The sequence below is a fragment of the Phaethon aethereus genome (genome assembly GCF_964289735.1).
Source record: "Phaethon aethereus genome assembly, chromosome: 10".
Lineage (NCBI taxonomy): Eukaryota > Metazoa > Chordata > Aves > Phaethontiformes > Phaethontidae > Phaethon > Phaethon aethereus.
In genome coordinates this window covers 13,266,881-13,286,498 of record NC_138586.1, presented here as the reverse complement: position 1 = coordinate 13,286,498, position 19,618 = coordinate 13,266,881, and the positions used below count along the sequence as shown (strand labels likewise).

Here is a 19,618-nt window from a genome sequence, read left to right as displayed (position 1 = left end):
CTCCTTGGTGCCCATCCCTTCCTGGCAGAGAGCCAAGCGGGCACTGGCCTGGGGGAGCTTACGTGTGCTTTTTCCCTCCCCTCTGGGAGGATTGTTCAGCATCTGGCAGCTCTGCTTAGGACAAAATCCATCTTGTTCAGCTTGGTGTGGGTCACTTGAGAAGATGGTACTGGATCAGGTGGGGAATAGGGTATGGCCCTGGGGAGGATACTGCAGTGGAAGTGTGTGCAGAGAAAAAGTTTGATGCTCAGTTTTTCCTGTGGTAACCTGGAATCTTATCACCAAAACGTGTGTTTTGGTTTTAGAAAACCTCATTTTTCCTTAAAGGTGTATGAACACATAAATGTGCTCCCAGCCCTCCAAAAAACTTTACTTCTGGATGGAAAATAATTTTTTTTTTCACCAGTTTTTAGGGTATGCTGAACTGCTCTTCTCCCACAGGTGTGCTGAACTATTGCCCTTTCCTTGATATCAACTGAGGCAATAGCTGCGAAGCTCATGCTTTGCTCCCAGGACATGTAGGAGTTTTCTCCTTTCTCGCTCTGCTGCCAGGCAGGAGTTCCCACCTGCAGCAGCCCCGTGCCCCTGCCCCTGCCAGCTGGGCTTCGTGGGACACCCTGTTCTTGGGGACAACTCCGACAGTGTCTACCTTTTGGGTTGTTTCTGCCTGTATTTTAGCTGTCTTACAGCACATGTTTTGTCCCTGTGCAGGTGCCAGTTTGGAAGAGTGTCTTGCTACCACTTTCTCTCAGCTTTCTTTTCCTCTGTGTGAAACCCTAGGGGTGCTCAAGCAATCTGAGGAAATCAAAAAAGATGTGGCCGTTTTGGGGACTGGATCTGAACCGAGCCCGCTGTGACCTGCTCTTCACAGAAGCCATCAATCAAAGGATGCAGGTTCCCAACAGGCTGAAGGTAGCAGAGAGCTTCAGCCCTGTGGATGAGGAGCTAGTGACAGAGGATGTCCCTCCTTCCTTTCGGATGCACATCCCTGATAGGATTTCTCTTGCAGGTAATGTCCTGCGTTGTCTTTTGGGGTGGCTGAAGGTTGATGGGGCTCTACAACATCCTAGGGAGTAGGTTCCTGTTATAAAGTCCCCAGTGGTTTGCTTTGCAAGAGGAGAGGACACGGGCAGATACTGCAGTCAGCTTTCTTCTGGAAGGTAGGACAGGATGGTAGCGAGATGCTTGGGGAGAGGTGGGCAAAGGTGACCAACAGAAGGCAAGAGGGGTCTTAGTTCCAAAAGGTGAGGAGCAAAATGTGGAGACATCTCCCTCCACATTTCTTACAGTTCCCTCTTGGCCTTTGGTAGGCTCCCTGCTTTGGGATGCAGAGACATATGGCCTCGTCTCTTTGAAAAACAGCTCCCAAACCTCACTTTCCTGGAGCAGTGTGTCTGGTTGCTTTCCAGTCCATGACTCTCTGGGCTGTCCTGCTGCTCACACCTGCGGGACATGGTTTTTGATGCACGTCTGGTAACAACAGACACAAGGTTGGCTCTCCTACATGGGTGGATCTCTTCTCTCCTGTCCTGAGGGCATTCAGGTTAGTTTAATTCTTGCCTCTCTCCTCTCTGTAGAAATCTCAGATGCCAGTTTGAGGCCCATGCCGCTGAACCAGCACAGGAAGGTCCCCTCTGTTGTGGTGCACATGTCCCCGGACTCCTCTGCGCAGCCCACCTGCCTCAGGGAGCTCCCCTTTCTGCATGTAGCCAGCAGATCAAGCTCCCAGAAACGCAAACGATCGGTACTGTATTGAGAGCGGATGGGGTTGCCTGTGGTAGGAAGGGGGAGCAATCCCAGTGTTGGGTTTCTCCAGAGGTCTGTTGTCAGCCTAAGCCAGAATTCATCTTCTGGACTGCTGCCTCCTCCTAGGAGGCCCTAGGAGCCCTAGGAGCAAGGGTGTAGGGGTGGTGGGAACTCTTTCTGTCCCATAGCCAGTACACACCTGTATGCTGGGACATCGATTCAGCCAGATCTCCTACTGCATTTTGTGAACAGGAGATAGGCTGAGGTAGGTGCAGTCCCCTCACAACCTCCTCCTGCTACTTTTGAAGTCCCTTTTCAACCACTGTTTCTCCTGGATGAAGTACAAGATGGAGCTGTTTCATCACTGCAGGGTAAAGGGTTCTGGTGTCAGAGTTGAAAGCAGATTTTAACCTTGTGTGAAACTCAAAGAGAGGCCCCTGACATAGGCAGGCAAATGCTTGGTTTGGCTGCTGGAGCTGCTGATCAGCCTTCTCCCTGAGATTCAAGAGCCATTCCCGGATGCGTTATGTTCAGGATTTGTGATCTGAATAGAGATCAGATCAGCAGGCTCCTTGCTGGTGACCCTTGCCCTGCTCCAAGCATGTCTCCCCACCCATTTCAGCATCAGCTCACAAGGTTTGAGGCTCATGTAATGCTCCCACCACTGAGTGCTTTTCCCACACTGACAGGCTCCTGCCACTGCAAACCACGCAGGGCACTGGGCTGGTCTTGCCCTGTGTGGGATCTCTGCACTAACATGGTTGTGTTTGATGCCAACAGGGCCACCACAGCAGCAGGTCGCGGCGGGAGCGGACTCCAGGTGACTGTACCCAGCTGGCCTTGCATAGCCCAGGCCAGCACCATGAGCGGTGAGCACAAACCCAGAGCTGTCTGGCGCGGGCGGGGATCAGCATCTCCTGTCGTCTGTGCTGGTTTGATGCTCTCTGGTGTCGGTGCCCCGAGGGAGGTATCTGGATCGGGGCAAGGCAGTGCCTGGCAAGTCCTACTCTTGCATGAGAAGAACATGGCTTCTGGCATCAGAGGGTTTGAGCCAGGCAGCGTTGAAGGCAGCTGTGTTGGTCCCCAGGGTGATGAGCTCTCTGCTGAGATGCACGTGGGAGAGCGTGTCCCCTCTGACAGCAGGCTGTGAGCACTGTTGGTCCTTGCCTGGCTGTTGGGCCGAGAGGACCTTGCTGCCTGCTCTGGCTTGTCCCGGTCTCTCTGGCTCTGCCCATCTTCCTCTCGGTGCTTTGCAACGTGTGCTCCTGCTCCAGCACCAGCACGCAGCGTGCTGGGGGCTACGGGCAGGTGACCACTGGCAAATGAGGCACCGGGGTTTAACTGGGTTTCTACAAGGGTTGTTGAAACTTACGGTGCTTTGCAGACAGGGTGGCCTAAGATCACACTTGCTTTTCCGCTCTTTGAGCATAGCTTGTGAGCAGTAGCGTGGTGATAGTGATGGCCTTGGGCTCCGGCATCTCTCCAGTGGAGAAGTGGTCTCTAACTTAATCCCAGAGAAGAGCCATTTTTCCCCCTAGAAGTCCAGGGTTGTCCTGGGTGGCAAGAGAGCTGCCTTTTGCAACCCCTCCGAGAGCAGCTGGTGAAGGCCTGGTTATCACACAGCCATGGCTGGCTTCAGAGGAGTCTGAGAGAACCCTGCTGGAGCGGGTTCTCCCACCTGGTGATGTGGGGATCTGGGTGCCGATGGCATTGCCCGGAGATGCTTGGAGCTGCTGAAGGGATGAAGGGCACTGCCAGATGCCGGGCTGTGCCTGTGCTGTACAAGGCCAGGAAATAACAGGTGTGATTCTGTGTGCACCCCAGGCCGGGCGCGTGTCCCCTGCCCACGCGCATTGCCCCGCTCCCCCTCCTCGCGGAGACGGGCAGGATCTACTCCATGCAGAACATCTTCCAGACCATGTACCACCTGGGCCGGGTGCTCTTCCACCGTGTCCAGGACTCTCTGCAAGACCCAGTGCCATCCAGGTGACTTCAGCTCATCTTGAGCTACCTCCTTGTCACCCTGCAAGGACTTGTGCTAAGGCACGAGCTCTGTAAGGCACAGGCTGCATGGCGCAGGAACAGGATGGTCCTGCATGGCTGCCCCAGACTCTCCTCCTCGCCTGTCCTGTCCACCAGCTCCGGGTGCCTGGCCCAGGAGCACCTGGTGCAGCCAGCCTACCTGCACCCTGCTAACCCAGCCCAGCTTGGGACTCCTGCTTAGCTTAACACTGATTCCCTGGGCACCCTGAGGTGCCACCTGTGACATTACTGGGGTTTCTGCTGCTTTTCACTGCTAAGCACATGCTAAGTTTTCTGCATGCCTTGATAGCTTAATGGAGAGAAACGTGTGAAGGGAATCAAAATGCAGAACAGATGGCCTGACCCAGGTCCTGTCCCCGAGAGACCCTCTCCTGCAGGCTCCCAGCACACTTGGCTGTATCTTGGTCAGTCTTAATTAACTTTTTCCATGAACTGGCTGCACTGAGTTACTCATCCCATAGCCGATGCCTCTGGCCAGGGTGCAATATCCCTGCGTGCTCACTGGAGCAGGTATGCAACGACCTCAGTCTCTCCAGATTTGCTGGAGCAACTATCTCCGCCACACTCTTATCTGTGCAAGTGCAGTAAATTTAACACGTTCAAAGACATCTTTGCAGCCTTAAGGTGTCCCCACTGCTCTAAGGCTGCTGAGCACCCGGAGGAACATCTAAATACTTCTAATTCTCCTTGAGCAAAGCATCTGGGCAGAAAGGGAGGAGAGTGAGCATCCATCATCAGTGGCACATCCTGCCTTCCCTCCCCAGCTGGAGCAGAGGTGCAGGCAGCAGAGCTGACTTCTGCCTGTGGACGATGCAAAGTGATGTCCCTGCTTTTAACCACAGTAGGCTGACTGTCTTCAAGTGTCGGGTTTTTTTTTTTCCAAACAAAGTCTGGGCATGCCAACAGGTCTGGTTAGTGGCTACCTAAGACCTTCTCTCTCCTTCCATCAGCAGCAGAGAAGGTTTAGGCCATGGCACCATGAGAGGTGGTAACTTGTGGAGCTACTGTAATGCAGTCTCCATCTCCCTTTGAAGCCAGCCACCTTGAAATGCTGCTTCTTGGTACTTTGCCTCACTTCAGATGCATAAGGTATCTCTTCGATATGACAACTTTGTACCCCTATGCAACAGTAAAAATAAAAAAATGATTGAGCTGACTAGTTTGTCCTGAAATTTTAATAAAGAAAAGTCTGGTCTTGGACAGAGACTAGAATATTTGCCTGACAGTGACCTCATGAAGCATATGAGTTATTGGAAGGTAGTTTATAGTCTCTACTCTAAAAGGGTGTTCATCTGTATCAATTGGGATTTTTCAGTCAAAAGCTGCAGGATGTGTCCCTTTTTAATGGCTCTGTCCTGGGGGAAATTGTATTTTCTTTCTGTTCTGACTTTCATTTTACACCGCAGCTACATTACATGGAGGTATTATCTCACAAATGTATTTTCAGACAGAGATTCACTGAATCTCCGCATGCTGTTCTGGCTTGTCTTCAGCAAGCTCAACATCACGCTGCAAACAGGAATAAGTACCCTCCCCTCCCCAGGGTCTCCGAAGGAGCGGTGTTAGACATTTGTTAACCCATACGGTATCAGTGAGTGCCTGTGCGAGTTACTGGGGTGCACAGGGGAGTTGTGATTACAGAAGGACTGGTGTAGGGCTAGCCTGCAATGACAGGAACAACAGACTGAACATGGCAATTTTGACTTTTCTCACTGTGGATCTACTTTATGTTATGGCTTGGTGCGGCAGGCCCTGCAGCAAGGCTGTGTCTCCTGGGGATGCCCTGGAGATCCATGTTCTGTGTTGCCTCTGCCAGTGCAGCAGCTAATCCCAGTGGTGGCCCCTTTTTATCCAGGGATGTAAGGAAGTGCTGCATGCTTGGGTTGCTTGTTTATGTTTCAAGTTGCAGGTAAAATTTGTGGTAAGAGCAAAAAGTGATTTTTTTTTTTTTTTTTTTTTTTTTTGTCGGGGGGTGGGTGGGGAAAGTAAGCTTGTGATATCTGGAGATACTGGAGAGGAACAAACCCTTGTCTCAGCAAACTCAGAAACCTTTTCTGCTGGCTGCTGCACTTGTTCAGATAGTTCCCCCAGTTGATGGCTGGTTCCTACCAGAGGAATCTTCACCTGCTGATGTAAATGAGATCATCCCTCCATTTCAGCATTGGTCCTGTGCTACGTATTTGCCTGACTGTCTCTAAAGATGGTTTATCCAACCCTCAATGAATTCCTCTGACTATAGAGAATGGATGCTCGGTAAATATGATGTTTTCTCTCTGTTGGACCTTTAAAGAAATACAAGCATGTGATGTCTGTCATGGCATGTGCTGTATGTTTTGTTGTGATCACTATGGGGTGCATGGTCGAGGGGTATAAATATGCATGATGCAGATTAAGAATAGATGAGTAGACACTGTGCAGCTGCTGTTTCCTTTCTTCTGATGCTGCACCCAGACAGCACATCCTGGGCACGCACACATACCTGCATGGCTCAGCTTCCCATGGCAGTGCCGCATGTGCAGGAAGGCAATTGCAGCTCTTGAGCAGTGTTTGTCCATCTGCATCTCTGTTTTTTTTTCCCCAGCTCCCAGGAGGCTGGCCTGGCCCCAGAGAGCGCCTTGGAGGAGGTCGGGGCGGCCGAGATGGCAGCAATGAGAAAGCAGGTGAGAAGGGGGTGAAGGGCTGCAAATGTTTCCTGGGAAAGCCGTAGGAGGGTGGGTGAGGAGGCTCCAGGGGTCTGTTGCTCAGTCCTGATGGGCTGGTGTTGCCAAGCCAGTCCCAGCTGATGCTGCTAATGGAAAAGCAGGGGAGGACTTAAATGTGTGTTGACCCAACAAGCTCCTACTCTGGGGAGCTGTAAGGGCTACAGGAGACATCCAGACCCCTCCATCCGCTGGCAGTAAAGGGCTCAGATGCTCTTCTGGTGGGAAGGACCTCTTCCTGAAGCATCTGCTCAGGAGCTGAATTACTGCTGCTAATTCTGCCACAAAGATAGCTGCTGCTCTAGAAAAGGAGGACCTGAAGGAGACGGCAGCTCCCATCCCTCCATCCCTTGCTGTCCCACGCCTCTGGGGTGTAGCTGGTGTCCTGCGCTTTGCTGCAGGGCTGACAGTGGCCCTGCTGCTTCCCTTGCAGTTGATGAGGATCTCGGGGAGGCTCCGTGTGCTGGAGGAGCAGTGCAATGCCTGGCGACAGAAGGAGACCCTGGTCTACTCCGTACTGATCTCCGCCTGTCTCATCAACACATGGCTCTGGCTGAGGAGATGATTTCACCTGCTGTGACCTCCAGCCAAATGCTGTGGTCTGTTCCTCATCTTCCACCCTGAAAGCTTGTGTAGAGTGGTTGAGTGTTTTTAAACAGCTGGTGGGTTTTCTTTTCTTCCTTGTGCAACTGCTCTTTGGTGGAGGTAGTACTGCCAGTTGTCCTGTGCCACAGCTCCCTCTCTAGGAGGTGCAGAGCTGGAGGAGCCAGCAGCTTCCATCCCTGCACCCAGTGCTGTGCCACTATCTCCTCGGCTCCCATCCTGCTGGAGGTGTTTCAGCAGGGTTTGCAAATGTTCAGATCCAAAGTGACTGTAAGAGCATTGCTGAGGTCTGGGCTTATCCAGGGGCTTGGCTCTTTCCCAGAGAGATTTAAATGGGAAACCTCCCCATGGTGACTCTTGTATCAACAGTGGTAGCACCAGACAGGCCATGGAAAATTGCCCACTTGGGCAGCAGTAGATATTTGTTAGGTTGCCAATGCCAGAGGGCAGGATCGCTCCCAGATCTGCTGCCAAGCTGTAAGTTCAGCAATGGTGCAAGAACCCAGGTGAGGGGAATTCTCGGCCCAGATGCTCTTCAACTAAAAACAAGCCCAGTTCAACAGCTTTGCTGTTTCTTTCTTTTTGTGGAGTTTAGTAACACTCGGATCTGAGGTGACTTTGAGATGCTTTTGGTGGTTTAGCCAGTACATCTGCTAGAGCTGTGCTTGTAGGCTCTGGGGGCAGGTTTTGGCATAGCCTAACAGGACCTCTCTGTTCTACCTATAAGTAATTGTAGCTGGATCTGCAGGTCATCCAGCTGTCCCAGTAGGTTATTTACAGACATGGACGCTTGGGTGTTTTCTGCCTGCAACTGCATCAAGCATCTGTGACTGTAAATCTGGCAACTGGACAGTGACTAATAAATAACTGTCCCACAAGTAATTGCGGGTCTGAACCTGTGCCTGATAGCTGAGTTGAGGAGAGCGCTGAGATTTATTGCAGATGAGAGCCAGGACAGTGTGGTGGGCTTGGCGTGCCGTGCTATGGCCGGGTGTATGCCGGGGATGGGAGCACTGGTGCAGGGTGGTTCCTGTGGCTTGTGGCTCGGGGATGTGGTCAGGGTTACCAGGGGACCTTACACAACGGGTCTGTAGAAGGGGGCTGCTGCTATGTGACTCACGCCAGGAAAGTAAGTACATCGTTTGGCTGGTTTCTCTTCTCTGAGAGGTGCAAATGTGTTCTGGAGGAAGCTTGTGCCTTTTTTGGGGTTTTTTTAAGCTGTAATTTAGGATGAGAAGGACTGATGCTTTGGGGGACACACAACCTTCAAAGTGTGGATTGAAGATGTTTGGAGGAGAGGTGATCAAACTGTATGTGTTCTCAAAGGCTAATTATTGGCAGGTTGTAGGGGATATGATATGACTTTTATGTAAGACATAAATCTTGGTGTAAATCTGGAAACACTGACCCATAAAATGCATATTTTAATAAACTCTGTGTTCTGGATGTGTTTCTTCTACCAGCTGATCCTGCTATCCCAGTGGATGGGAATGGGTAAGGTTTATTCCCGTGGCAGCAGGACCCTGACCTGGTGCTGGATCTCTCAGCCACGCGTCCTTATCTAGTCAGACACTGGATTTCTGACATCTCTAGAGCTACAGGCCGTTTGGCCCACTGGTGTAAAACACGGATGCCAGCCACCCTGGCTGGTGGTGATCTGCAGGAGGAGAGTTTCTGGTTAATGCCAACCCTGTTGGGGTGTGATTCTTTTATTTATTTCCTTTCTCTCTTCGCTGCCTCCTCCTCCTGGCTCTTCTTTCTCCCAGGGGCACATGTGGCAGGGCTGGGTGTCTCTTAGGGTCACTGCCATAACAATGTGCACAGAAAATAGTGTCTTGTGCAATACAGTGCCCGAGGGAGGTGCGAGGGAGCAGCTCCTGGAGTTCCCGTTCTGAAGGCAGCTGCAGAGAGGGAGCAGAAGGAGAGGTGGAAGGGGGACACGTGCTGCTGCCGGTGCTCCTGGTCTGTGAGCTGTCCCCAGCATGGGCATCTGTGGCATGGGGACAAGAGCAGGGTGACGTGTCCCTCGCTGCTGGGTGCTCACCCAGGCAGCACCCAACGCTGCCAGCCATCCTGGACATCGCTGCAAAAATTCTATTTCTTCCTTCAGGCTCCCAGCTGTCCAGGTTTTCAGTGAGATCAGAACAAGTGGAATTTAAGGCTTTGATGGAAATAAAAGGTAAATCTTTGATAGCGAAGGGACTCCCAGTGCTGGTGCTCTCGGATCAGCCCCGCACACGGCGCAGGTCTCCAGGCACACGGCAAGGACTGATCCAGCCTCAGCTACTGCAAGTGGCTAGATGCTGGAGCAAGCGGGTAAAAATTAACTACTTCCTTATTGCTTCGGGGATGCAAATTTTTTGCTAACTAGTTATTAGAATGACCTTGTGAACAAAATAAGAGGGCAGAAATTGGTGAAAGATGCATTTTGCGATCATTTTCAAACTCTGCGGCTCTCTTCGACAGGACTCCAGAGCAGCCCATTTGGTCGCCTGCTCCCTGAGCATGAGAAGAGGTGACTACATGGGAGGGTGTTAAAATGTGGCTACTTCTGCAGAATTTTCCATCCTAGCAGTAGCTGTGGCACAGCCTGTGAAGCAGGGAACTAGTCACCAGCTTTGTTTCTCCGCTGGGCAGAGGCAGGTGGCCTGGGAGGCAATCCTGGCGCATCACTGGTGCGGCAGGACCTGAGCCCAGCTGGGGGTCTGCTGGCTGTGCCTGTCCCCAGGTGGGCAGTGACCCTTCCCCCAGCGTTGCTGGAGACTTGGGAGCTGCTGGGCTCAGGGCTGCTCCGGATGGCTGCAATCTCTAGCTGGGCTCTGCCCTGAGAGATGTCTGGGGTCTCTCCAGCCACCAAGGAGGTGGCAAGGGGAGAAAGGGACGTGCGGGTAGGGAAATGGAGCGACATGTTTCCCCCCCCTTTCATCCCCCAGGTAATAGCTGGCTGCTATTAACTCCTCTGAAGTGTGCCTTGCTGCTCAGGGCATTGAGGATGCTCAGGGGACGGGCGTGCTATAGTGACGACACACACACGCACGCACACGCACATGTGCATCCTCCTCGCACTCCGCGGCAGCCCCTCCGCTGGTGCCAGGGTGCTGCCCGGCCACGTCGCCTGCTTCTCTGCTTGGGCAGGGCAGAAGGGCAGGGGTGCAGGCAGCTCTGCTTGCGCTGGCTTTGCATTGCAGCTCAACACGTGTTTTAAAAACCCAAGTGCTCCGGAGACAGCCTGGGAGCTTGGAGTGGGGGGATGCTCCCCAGCCACCCCTGCTAGCCCGCACTAGGCAGCAGCCAAGCGTTGAAGGCTTCGGGGGACGCCAGGCTCGTAAGTGGACAGCGGTGACTGCCCCAGGGAGGTGGCTGTCCTGGGTGTGCGTGACTGTCCCTGCGCGTGCGGTGTGGATGTAGTCTTTGTGTGTGTTGGTAGAGGTGTGCAAGGCACTGCCTTCCCCCCAAGAAGAGCCTTGGCTGTGGGCTGCACCATGTGAGAGCAGGAGCCTGTGGTCTCCAGGAACCTGCCTCGTCCATGCATTGTGGGTATGGAGGGTGTACTGTGCCCCGGGGGCAGCAGGCAGGGCGGCCAGCGTGGGAATACCTGGTCTAGGTAGGGCTGGGCCATGCCTGCATGCCTTTGCGTCTGTGCGTGTGCAAGTCTGTGTTTCTGTGAGCCCTTTTGCCTGGTGTGGTCTATACCAGGGTGCAGCAGAACAGTGAAGGCTGCATGTGATGCTGGGGCTGGGCAGGCCCCATGGGCATCTCTTGCTTTTTAGATAAACAAACCCTGGTGAAATTCTACATTTAACAGCTCCACAGCAGCCTCCGTGTGTTAATGTAGGGTCTTCTCTGCTGCCCTCTGAAACCAGATGGTAGCTCCTGCCAGCAGGAACCTCAGCAAGGCTCTATTTAAATAGCAAACCTTAATTTCCAGTGCAGGGGGGATTTCTGTGGTGATGAGAGGCAGGACTCGCTGGGCAGACCACCAGAAGGTTGCAGTGCCCTGTGGAAGGAGGGTGGTTGCTCAGGTCCAAACACCCTTGTACCTGCACCGAGTACCCCGTGCTGCTGCACGACAGCATTTCCCCACCAGGGCTGGCCTTGTGCTTACATCCCTTACAAGTCTGTTTTCTTGTTCTTGGGCAGGCAGTGGTGCTGAGAGCTGTCGGCTCGTTGTCATGGCGTGGCTCACTGGGGATGCTGTTGCCCTGGCAATGGCTGAGGACCTTGAACGACAACGAGAGCATCCTTCATGGGCCACAGGCAGATGTGGGACCTCTTGGGGAGGGCGAAGTGCTCTGCAGGACTCTTACTGCAGCATCAGCAATGGCTGGTGGTGGAAAACATGGGATGGGCACATCCCATGGGGTTTGAACCTCTCTCTTCCCATACTGTGCTGTACCTCTGTGTTCAAACCACATGATGTGTCCTGCATGGCTCTTCTTGTGGCTGTTTTCTGCTCTTTGCAGGTCTCTGAGGCAGGGTGTGTGCCCGTGGTATCCTCACATGGAGGATGACAGCCAAGAGTAATGGTCTGCACAGCTCACCGGCCAACTGCCATCCCTGCCCACCCACCCAAGCTCGAGTGGAGAGTGATGCGGAGGGGACGGGGCTCAGCACCAGGAGGTCAGGCTGGTCCCTGGTTTGGTTGAGGGAGGCAGTGGTGGGGCAGGAGAGGAGTGGGACAGCTCGGTGTGTCTGCTGAGAACTGGCATGGGCAGGGCTGTGATGCCAAACCTCAGCTGCGGGCTTTGTCAAGTTTGTCTGGCTGTGGGCAGGTGCCACGATGGTGTGGCTGTAACCCCCCCTCTTCCCCACTGCAGGGCCTCCTCAACACAGGATGATGCCTCCTCAGAGCTGCAGAGTGGGGCTCCCCCAGACCAGGGGGAGCAGCTGGCTGCCTCCGCTTTCCAAGGCAGGGGAGCCTTGGCCAGGTACTTGTGTGTGCTGCTGGCCCACGGTGAACCTGAGCCTTTTGTGCCTGGCTCTGACATGGGGACTTGTGTAGAGTGAGGGTCCCCTCCTGCTCTATGGCATTCACAGGTTGCAGGGACCAGCGTCTGTGAATGCTGCTCTGTGTGCCCCAGTGCCCATGGAAGGGGCTGGAGGAGGGGATGGCTCCATCCCTTCTGGGGCCCCGGGAGGGCTCAGGGGCTCCTTTCCCTTGCAGGCAGCCTCACTCTGCCCCAGTCGTCCACACATTCCTCACATCCCTGTGAGAATGGCAAGAGGACTGGGGAAAGAGCCATGGGACTCTGCCAGGATGGGCTCTCTTGCTTGTGTATTCTTGGTCTCACACCATCACTACAAGGGGGGAAAGAGGAAATGTTTTTGCTTGAGAAGGGAGCTGTGAGAGTTTTCTTCTCCACTGTAGCCCCTCTGCTTGCTCTTGAGCTTTTGTTTTCTCCATGTTCTGCAGACACCTCCTGACTCTGCCTCTCTCCCCCGTCCAGGATAGCCCGGCTGGTGCTGGTGCTGAGGGACTGGGCCAGCAAGAGCTTGCATGAGGAGCAACAAAGGCCAGACCCCTTCCTCGAGCGCTTCCAGGGCCCTGAGCTCCAGACAGTGGCTGCAGGCACTGGCAATGATCTAGAGGACGAGGAGACTGAGGAGGAAAACAAAAAGTAGGGTCCCTCCCCTGGGGCCCCAGCTGTCCTTGGCTGGAGATCAGCCATGCGGGGTGCTCAGGGGCTCCCAGCAGTGATGGCTAATGGCGGTGGATGGGGATGGGAAAGGGGGAGGTAGGACGCAGTGGTGGGAAGGGTCCTCCCTGCCCTCTCCTACCTCTATCCTGGCAGCCAGCCTGGCTCTGCCGGGCTATGGTGCAGGCACACAGGGGCTGGGAGTCTGTGTCTGTGGAAAAAACCTGGCCTGTCCCTCTCCCTTGGTACATGCCCTGGTAGGAAATACACATTGCGTGGCTCGTGACAGCTAGCAGACCTCCCCATTTCCAGAGCAGTTCAAGGCTAGGGTTGGCATTTGGAGCCAGCCCTGGGTCCGTAAAGAGATGCACCCTCAGCTTCTCTGTTTGAGGAGCTGGGGACAAGCCAAGGGGTGCAGGGTCTCCACCCAGGAGATCATAGCAAGCACAAACACCTAGGATTTGCAGTCTCATTCGTCATCTGCAGGATGAAGGGAGTGTGTTGCTGCCCATACCCCCCCGCCAAGAGCAGACACTGTGATGGCAGCTTTCTGAAAAGGCTCTTTCAAATCCAGCCCTTTCATGTCCTCAGCTCACACTCCTGGTGAAAAGCAATAACCTGGCTTTTCTTCTGCTGGCTAATTAAAGGGCAAAGCTTGTGGACTACTCTGGACCCTACCATTATACATGGTAATTAAAACACCAAAAAATGATTGTTTTCTGTAGGACAAAAATATCTGAGCCTTGTATCTGGGTCTTTACTAGTCATGGAAAAAAACATTCTGCCCTGCGAGGTTAAGGGGAGCTGGTTAATTACTGGGGGGAGCTGCAGCGTGCCATGAAAGGGCTGCTCAGTGCCAGTGGGCTCCTGGGGAGATGGTGGTAACTTCTGCTGTTTTCTAGGTCCTCAGTTCCGCAGGTAAGAAGAGCCCCCAAGTCTGGTAACTCCGAACATAAGGTGCTGTTCACAGCTGTGGGAGCCTGCTTGGGTGCAAAGCCTTTGGGAAGAGGCAGAGGGTTATCCCTCTTCCTGGGTTAACCCAGACCCCTGGCCCCGCTGTCAGCGTGATGTCAGTGACTCTGGCCACCTGCCGTGGGCAGCACTGGTGATTTAAAGCTGAAATTACCAACGTAATTAACAGAGTTATTGAGGTTATTGGTGCTTGTGGGTGCTACAACAGTCCTGGCTGGCTGCAGGTGAGTCAGTGCTTCCTGCGTGTCCGTGCTGTATGTCCCAGGGAGCAAAATGTCCCATTCTCAAGAAACATTTAAGTTGCGCTTCCTGAGCAAAAGCTAAACACTTTTAACGGGGAGGCTGGACTACCTGCTTGTCTGTGACTGTACCCAGAGCAAACGTGAAGGATCGCCGCTGGCTTTGTGCCGAGTGCCAGTCCACACGCTCCAGGCACCGCCGGTGCTGCTGCCTGTGCCGCTGGAGAAGGAGACTTCAAGGCAGAAGTTTTGCTTTTGAAGCTGTCAGAAGCAGTGGGGTGGGCATGGGGAATCTGTTGGCAAGTGGGTTGTTTTCTTCCTGTCACTGGGGGGAGTTTTGCATGTTTGAACTTTTCAAAGCTGGAAGGGAGGGAAGGGGCGGGGGGGGGGGCCTGGGAGAGTTTTGCCCTACCAGGCTGCAGCCTAAGCCTGTCAGCCCAGCCGCAGTTTCTCGTCCCCGGCTTCTCCAGTGAGATCTGGCGACTGGAGCACGTACATCTTATCGCAGAGTCCCAAAAGGAGCAGGATCAAACACTTGGGAGCAGTTCAAAGGCTGGACCCAGGGCTGAGCAGACTGCAGGCAGGCAGCGGCGAGCAGCGCGGTGATGGCAGCCTGGCAATGCCAGCTGCCCCCCGGGTCGCTGCGCTGGGGCTTCAGCATCCCCTCCTGGTGTTCCCGCGGATCTGCAGCACACTTTCCTTCCTGCTTTAATTAATCTTCCTTTAAGATCTGTCTGGCACCAATCCACATCTCGTCTGGGAGAGGCAATGTCATGTAACGAGAAGTTTTCTGATGACCCTCTTCCATACATCTGTTTCTGGCTCTGCCACTGGAGTGCTGTGTGTATGTAGGCCACCTGCTTTGCCTTACCATCCTGCAATTTCTTCTTCTGGTATGTTACTGAGCCCAGTTTTGGGGATAAAGGAGCTTTAACAGTGCTGGACAATTTTGCTCAGCACTGCTGGGATTGGTTTTAGCTTACAGACTCAAACTGCCACTATGTTTGAGCCGGCCTACTGCAAGGGAGGAAGGATGTGGCTTGGATGGTTCCTTCAAACCCTATTTTCTATGTTTAGCCCTTCATTCATACATTGCCAGCTCTGGCTTCTCTCTGCTTCCAGGAAGAAGTGGCAGATCTTTGTGGTGGACCCTGCAGGGGACTGGTATTACCGTTGGCTGGCTGTCATTGCAGTTCCTGTCCTCTACAACTGGTGCTTGCTTGTCGCCAGGTGAGCTGGGAGGCTGTAGGGTCCCTGTCTCCTCTAATCCCCCTGTTCACCTGGCTGTCATGGCTCGGCCAGGACCAGACAGCTGACAGTGGTAGTGCTGGGGCTGGTGGGAGCCTAAAGGAAAGGGACTCCCGCTATTACTGTGACTTCTGCGCTGCAAAGGCAGAGCATCCGTCCTCTGGCCCCAGTTGGAAAGGACCATGATTTCGAGGTAAAGCTGCAAGGTGCATTTGGGAGGTGGTTTCAAGGCATTGCTTCACCTAGGTCAAGGGAGGGCAGAAACCACAGAAAGTGGTTTTAATTCTAGAAGAGGGGCAAGTGGCCAATCTCTGTTGCAGAAGTAGGAGCCTCAGAATCAGTGTATATTCAGCTGTAATAGTTAGAGATGATACGGAGATTTCTTGGTGTTACCACTCTATTTTATGACCATCCTCCAGGGCTTGCTTCAGTGACCTGCAAAAGACCTATGTTGTCCTCTGGCTGGTGTTAGACTACATCTCGGACTCTGTCTACATTGGGGACATAGTGATCCGCCTGCGCACAGGTAAGCAGAAGCAGCATCCCTGGCTTATGAGTGCTTTGCTTCAGTCCCCTAAAAGTAGAGATGAGCTGCAAGGGAGAGGCCTGATCTACAGCTCCATTAGAAGGAGGGTTTTGTCTACCTTGGCACTTGCTAGTACGAAGCAGTCTCCAGAGAAAGAATCTAATTAAAAGATCTGAGAAACGAAGTAAGTTTCAGAATGAAAGATTAATCATCCCAGCTTTCAACTTCACCTTTGAATAATTGTACAAAATTACCTGCATTACTGTTAGTATTCGGGCATAGTTGAAGGTCTGTATCTTGGATTTTGCATCAGTTCAGCTAATGAATTATCTACATGGAAAAATAGTAGAATTTAACGTTCTCGGAACGCGCCAGGTGGCTATACATTTTCTGTTGGAACTGCAATAATTCATGATCTGGAGGATGGAAACCTTTACGTCCCCATTTCTTCATGGCAACAGAGTAAATCCCTAAGTGATATCTTTAGGTGGCTTTTGCCAGATGAAGGGCTTGAGTGATAACAAAAGCTTGAAACTGAGTAGATCAGGTAGAACTGGTAACATTTGGATGATCCAGTGTATATATGCACACATGTGCATGGCGTACCATAAAAAGTTTCACAGAAGTGCTTGCAAAGCCTGCAGAAGAGTTGAACATAAGCCAAGATAATTCTGTCATTTGCTTCTCTGTTAGGTTTCTTGGAACAGGGCCTCCTGGTTAAGGACCTTAAGAAGTTACGGGATAACTATATCCACACCTTACAGTTCAAGCTGGATGTTCTCTCCATCCTGCCCACAGACCTGGCATACTTTGCTGTGGGATTGCATTGCCCTGAATTGCGTTTTAACAGGCTCCTGCACTTCTCCCGCATGTTTGAGTTCTTTGATAGGACTGAGACCAGAACAAGCCACCCCAATATCTTCCGCATCAGCAACTTGGTTCTTTACATCCTGGTCATCATCCACTGGAATGCATGCATTTATTATGCCATCTCGAAGGCCATAGGCTTTGGAGAGGACGCCTGGGTCTATCCCAACGTCACAGACCCTGAATATGGGTATCTGACTCGGGAGTACGTCTACTGTCTCTACTGGTCTACGTTGACTTTGACTACCATTGGAGAGACCCCTCCCCCTGTGCGTGATGAAGAGTACCTCTTTGTGATCTTTGATTTCCTTGTCGGTGTCCTCATCTTTGCCACCATTGTGGGGAATGTGGGATCCATGATATCCAACATGAATGCCACCAGGGCAGAGTTCCAGGCAAAAATTGATGCCATCAAACACTACATGCAGTTCCGCAAGGTGAGCAAAGACATGGAAACCAAAGTCATCAAGTGGTTTGACTACCTGTGGACAAACAAGAAGGCAGTAGACGAACGGGAAGTCCTCAAGAATCTCCCTGATAAGTTAAGGGCAGAGATTGCCATCAATGTTCACCTGGAGACACTGAAGAAGGTGAGGATTTTCCAGGACTGTGAGGCAGGTCTACTGGTGGAGCTGGTGTTGAAGCTTCGCCCTCAGGTGTTCAGCCCAGGGGATTACATTTGCCGGAAAGGAGATATTGGGAAAGAGATGTACATCATCAAGGAGGGGAAGCTGGCCGTTGTGGCAGATGACGGAACGACACAGTATGCTTTGCTCACTGCAGGAGGCTGCTTTGGTGAGATCAGCATCCTCAATATTAAAGGGAGCAAAATGGGCAACAGACGCACAGCCAACATCCGTAGCTTGGGCTACTCTGATCTCTTCTGCCTGTCAAAGGAAGATCTTATGGAAGCAGTCACAGAGTATCCTGATGCCAGAAAGGTCTTGGAGGAGCGTGGCCGGGAGATCCTGATCAAGGAAGGGCTGCTGGATGAGTCAGCTGCAGAGGCAAGCACGGAAGGGAAGAGCATGGAGGAGAAGCTGGACAGGCTGGCCTTGAACCTGGACACATTGCACATCCGCTTTGGCCGGCTCCTGACAGAGTACAATGATGCCCAGATGAAGCTCAAGCAGCGCATTACTGTTCTGGAGTCCAAGATGAGGCAGCAGGATCTGGAGGACTTCTTCTCTGATAGCTCTGACAGTCTGCTTGAGGATGAGGAGGAAGCTTTACCTGGTGGGACACAATGAGGGGGTGCAGAGGTCAGCTAGATGATGTCTGGCCTTGTGCTGAGACAGTGTTTGCTATTTCACAAGGCAGATCCTGTGGCTACCTTGCCAGGGACTTCTCTCGGGTCCTTAGCATTGCTGCTGCCACTGCCTTGATGGCAGCTCCTGAGATGGCTCCAAAACAGGCGATTGTCCTAGCTCCTCCTCAGGCCTGTCCCTTTTCTTGTTGCCTTGATCTGAGACCTTGGACTTCGATCACTAAAAAGAGGAGAGTGGCTAATGCCACTGCTAACATTTCTTTCCAGTTTCTGCAAAAGATCTGTGCCGGTCACACCTCCTTCCTCTTAGTTGCCTTAATAGAAGGTGGGACATGAACCTTGCATGGAGGGGTACCTGGACATGCTGACCTCCCATGTATGTTAAGGAGCCACAGAGTCGTGGTGGACAGAGCCTGCCATGTGCCACCTACCCATTCATACAGGGACCAAGGAGGAGACGGGCTTTGGAAGACCCTGCATTCCTTGCAGATAACAAACCCACCCCAACAAGAGCGACCAAAGCACAAGCCAGATATTTACAAATGCATTTTGGGTTTAGCCTTTATAACTCACTTTAGGTAAATAGTCTCCACGGAGTCTCTGCGGACACTCAGTCTGCACCAAGAGACTCCTTATCCGCACGATAGAAAAACTCAACTCAAACAGCCCAATCTGTGCCTCTTACGTCTGCAAATGGAGAGGCTCGTCTGGGTCACTGTCACTACCTAGGTCATCTCTACCTCCCACACTGAGGCTGGACATCTATCTGGAGGGGCAGGCAGCTGCTGTCCTCCTGCCTGCCTGCCTCTCTTTGCCCTTCTGCTATATTTGGTGCTGTCAAATGGCATCTGGCACAGGCGGCTTGGTACCCCGAGCACCGCACCTTCCTGGGGGACGGTGTTCCCGAGCCCTCCCACTGCGGAGGCAGCGTGATGCCCATTTGGGCTGTGGAGGTCTTGGGTGACAAGTACAACATGGAGGTGAAGCCCATGGCTCGCTGGCCTGACAGTTCCTGTTGTGCTACTTGCAGGAGCACAGGAACTGTCTCTCTCCTGTATCTCGTGATGGCCAGATGTGCCAGGAAGGGTTTGATTGAAATGACACGTTTTTAAGGAACAAAGCAGTGGTGGGACCCAACTATGCCTGTATTTGCTTTGCTGTGGGCAGCTCAGGGTGCAGAACATGTGTTTTCTTAGGCAGGAGGTTTTCTTATACTCAGTGGGAGTTTTGGGGCTTTGGAGGCCAGTTGCCTTCTGGAGGAGAAATGAGTGGCAGAGCCATGGGGACATACGTGAGGGTGAAAACGTGGCACCATCACATGTGCCGGCAAAGCTCTTCCATGCTGCACTGCAGCCCTGCGGGCTCCATGGTGCCAGCAGCTTGTTGGTGAGGGGTGCATGCAGGAAAGGCCACCAGAACCCTGCAAGCAATAGCAACTTCAGCACAAGCAGTAATGCCACCCATGCCTACCAGTACTGTGGAGGTGCTGGGACTGGGGGATTCAACCTCATTTCTTGTTTCGGTCATGTAGCTTGCCCTGACCAGCGCCTAGGTGTCTGGGACCTCCTGCCACCTGGTCCGTGGGGTGGGCTGGGGCTGGTTTCCAAGGAGGAGAACATTTGGTGGAGAAGGGAATTTTGGAGGAATTCATGCTCTGGGTCAAACGCAGACAATACTTTCGCTAAAATAATGGGTTGACACATGGGGAAGTATCAGAAAGGTTGCTGGAAAACTGAGGGTATTTGCTTTGTCCTCTCTTTTCCCTCCAACGA

At 52.8% G+C, this 19,618-nt stretch overlaps 2 protein-coding genes across 2 annotated transcripts; both read left to right on the top strand.

Annotated features, from left to right (window-relative positions):
• Positions 1-813: 813 nt before the first annotated feature.
• On the top strand, positions 814-7,053 carry LOC309408370 (mitochondrial fission factor homolog B-like; the record flags this gene model as incomplete). Its single annotated transcript, XM_082004181.1, has 6 exons — positions 814-1,009; positions 1,578-1,744; positions 2,527-2,615; positions 3,571-3,732; positions 6,371-6,449; positions 6,922-7,053. 6 exons carry the CDS (start codon positions 814-816, stop codon positions 7,051-7,053), a joined length of 825 nt encoding a protein of 274 aa, XP_081860307.1.
• Positions 7,054-11,598: 4,545 nt separating this feature from the next.
• On the top strand, positions 11,599-17,829 carry CNGA2 (cyclic nucleotide gated channel subunit alpha 2; the record flags this gene model as incomplete). Its single annotated transcript, XM_082003951.1, has 6 exons — positions 11,599-11,711; positions 11,909-12,019; positions 12,539-12,709; positions 15,061-15,168; positions 15,606-15,712; positions 16,406-17,829. 6 exons carry the CDS (start codon positions 11,599-11,601, stop codon positions 17,827-17,829), a joined length of 2,034 nt encoding a protein of 677 aa, XP_081860077.1.
• Between the last annotated feature and the right edge of the window lie 1,789 nt (positions 17,830-19,618).